We start from the raw sequence: 2,191 nt of genomic DNA, 5'->3' as shown, positions 1-2,191 counted from the left end.
CATCAAGAGATATCTACTTTCATGCACAACTTTCTTCATCTTGAAAACACCAGCTGTCGACTGCTTGACACTTTGAATGCGGTGAAACATTTCGTGTGAGCAATAAAACTTTCAAGGGCCTTGTTACCTTCTGAATAGATTCAGCAGCAATGGCAACTACACGCGTATGCATCAACATTCATTTTTGCTTTCAATGTAAATTCTCTATTGTTTTATCACTCCCTGCCTGAAACTTGTTCTTTCTTATTCTTTCCCTCCAACAACGCCTACGTGCCTTCCAAATCCTCCTGTCTCCAGCTTCCGGAGCACCACTAATGGCGGACGACCACGCAGGTTGCTCGTCGTGGGACGAGGAAGAACGAGAGCTCAACATCAGCAACAGCAGCCTCTTGCCGCCCTCACCTTCCATCTTATCTCAGCTTCCTGACTATCCGCACGCCAACCCTTCAGCAGTAGCAGTAGCAGCAGCAGCAGCAGCAACAGCAGCAGCAGCGCGAGAAGAGGAACGTGCCGTGCCTATATGGAGCGAGGTGTCCCGTGAGGGGGTGACAGTGCCCTGGCAGCTGATGCCAGACGTGGTGCTGGTGCACGTGCTGTCCTACCTCAGCGACGTGGACCGCTGCAATGCCTCCCTGGCCTGCACGACGTGGCGGCGGGCCTTCAGGCACCCCTCCCTCTGGCGCCGCCGCTACTTCGTCTTCAGGGCCTTCGACGCCTTTGAGAAGCTGGACAGCTACCTGAAGTTCCTGAGCCAGCTGGGCTGGCACATGCAGAGCATGGACGTGGAGCTGTGCCGGCCCAACATCAACACGGCCAGCATCATCGCCAGGACCTTCGAGCAGTTTGTCATCGCCGTCAACAAGACCTGGGGGATCCGCCTGCTGACGTTCAGGATCGTCAACGCCGACTTCCACTCGTGCTGGCACTTCTTCTCCCACAACCGCAGCAAAGTGATCCGGTCTCTGAGCAGCTTGCTGAAGAAGCAGTCCTATCTCCGCACCGTGGATCTGTCCTACTGCCTGATGGACCGGGACGAAGGGACCCGCTTGCTGGAAGCCCTCAGCTACGGCACTCGCCTCCACTCGAAGGCTTACCTGTCCGACATCAACCTGAGGCAGTTCTTCTCACCGAGGACAAGGGCGGCCAGTTTCGTCCGCTATGGCAAAGTGATGGGGCAGTTCCAGGCTCTAGCGGCCATCCGGATGGACTTCAGAGCCCTGAACGAGGTCATCCTGGACAGGCTGTCCCGGGCCTCCTCCGAGACCCTCAGCCGCATGGAGCTGGATTTTTACTCTGACGAGTTCATGGGCAGCCAGGCCATCAGCCCGGAGCGCTGGCGGAGCGTGTCGAGGCGTCTCCCTGGACTCAGAGTCAAGGTCCGCGTCCACGGGCTGTGTGGCTTCCAGAAGTACGCCAGCGTGCTGGTGAGGGAACTGCCCTTGAGCGAGCTGCGCGTGACCTACCTGGGCGTGGAGAACCTGGCGGACCACGGGTTGCTGCTGGGAGTCCACACCCTGCTGGTCTACCTGGCCGACACCTTCCACCGCACCCTCACGAAGCTCCACCTCCATCTGCGCCCCGACCTGGACGTCTCGGCGGACGCCGCCGTGGTGGGCCTGGTCCGGCGCTGCCTGCACCTGCGCGAGCTGAACGTCAACGTGGCACTGCAGGCCAGCACGGTGGTGCTGATCCTCGACACCATCCACCGCCAGAGGAGCCAGCCCAGCCCCGTGCCGCCCCTGCCCGCCAAGAAGACCCGCTTCCACCTCAACGTGCGCGGCATGACACCCGAGCTGGACCGCTCCATTCGCCTCATGACGTCAGCCGGGTACTCTGACGTCACCACAAGGACCTTGTCGGCGCCTTCGTCGGCGTCGCCCCCTGCCGCTGTTAATGGTGGCGGTGCCGTGTTCGACGGTGGGGAGCAGTGAAAAAGAAGTGAAAGATGACTCGGAATGAGAAAGGAAAACGTGATGTGGAATCAAACATTAAAGTATCAGACATATTCAGTTTCCGGGGCCTTGCTATTTTAGATGTTTGGAAGGGATTACTGAGGGGGGTGACGAGTGAGGCGTTCTTTTCTTCTTCTTTTTTTCTAGTTCTTTTTTTCTTTTTCTTTTTCTTTCTTTCTTTCTTTCTTTCTTCTTTCTTTGTCTTCTGTCTGTCTTTCTTTCTTCCTTTATTTACCCAA

General features: G+C 57.2%; 1 protein-coding gene across 1 annotated transcript; it reads left to right on the top strand.

The window, feature by feature from the left end:
- The first annotated feature begins 566 nt into the window (after positions 1-566).
- On the top strand, positions 567-1,931 carry LOC143285633 (F-box only protein 39-like). The gene has a single exon (XM_076593030.1). It carries the CDS (start codon positions 567-569, stop codon positions 1,929-1,931), a length of 1,365 nt encoding a protein of 454 aa, XP_076449145.1.
- Positions 1,932-2,191: the final 260 nt, after the last annotated feature.

The sequence above is a fragment of the Babylonia areolata genome, chromosome 9 (genome assembly GCF_041734735.1).
Source record: "Babylonia areolata isolate BAREFJ2019XMU chromosome 9, ASM4173473v1, whole genome shotgun sequence".
NCBI classification, from domain to species: domain Eukaryota; kingdom Metazoa; phylum Mollusca; class Gastropoda; order Neogastropoda; family Buccinidae; genus Babylonia; species Babylonia areolata.
Note: the sequence above shows the minus strand (reverse complement) of the source record. Positions and strands in the feature narration are given on the sequence as shown.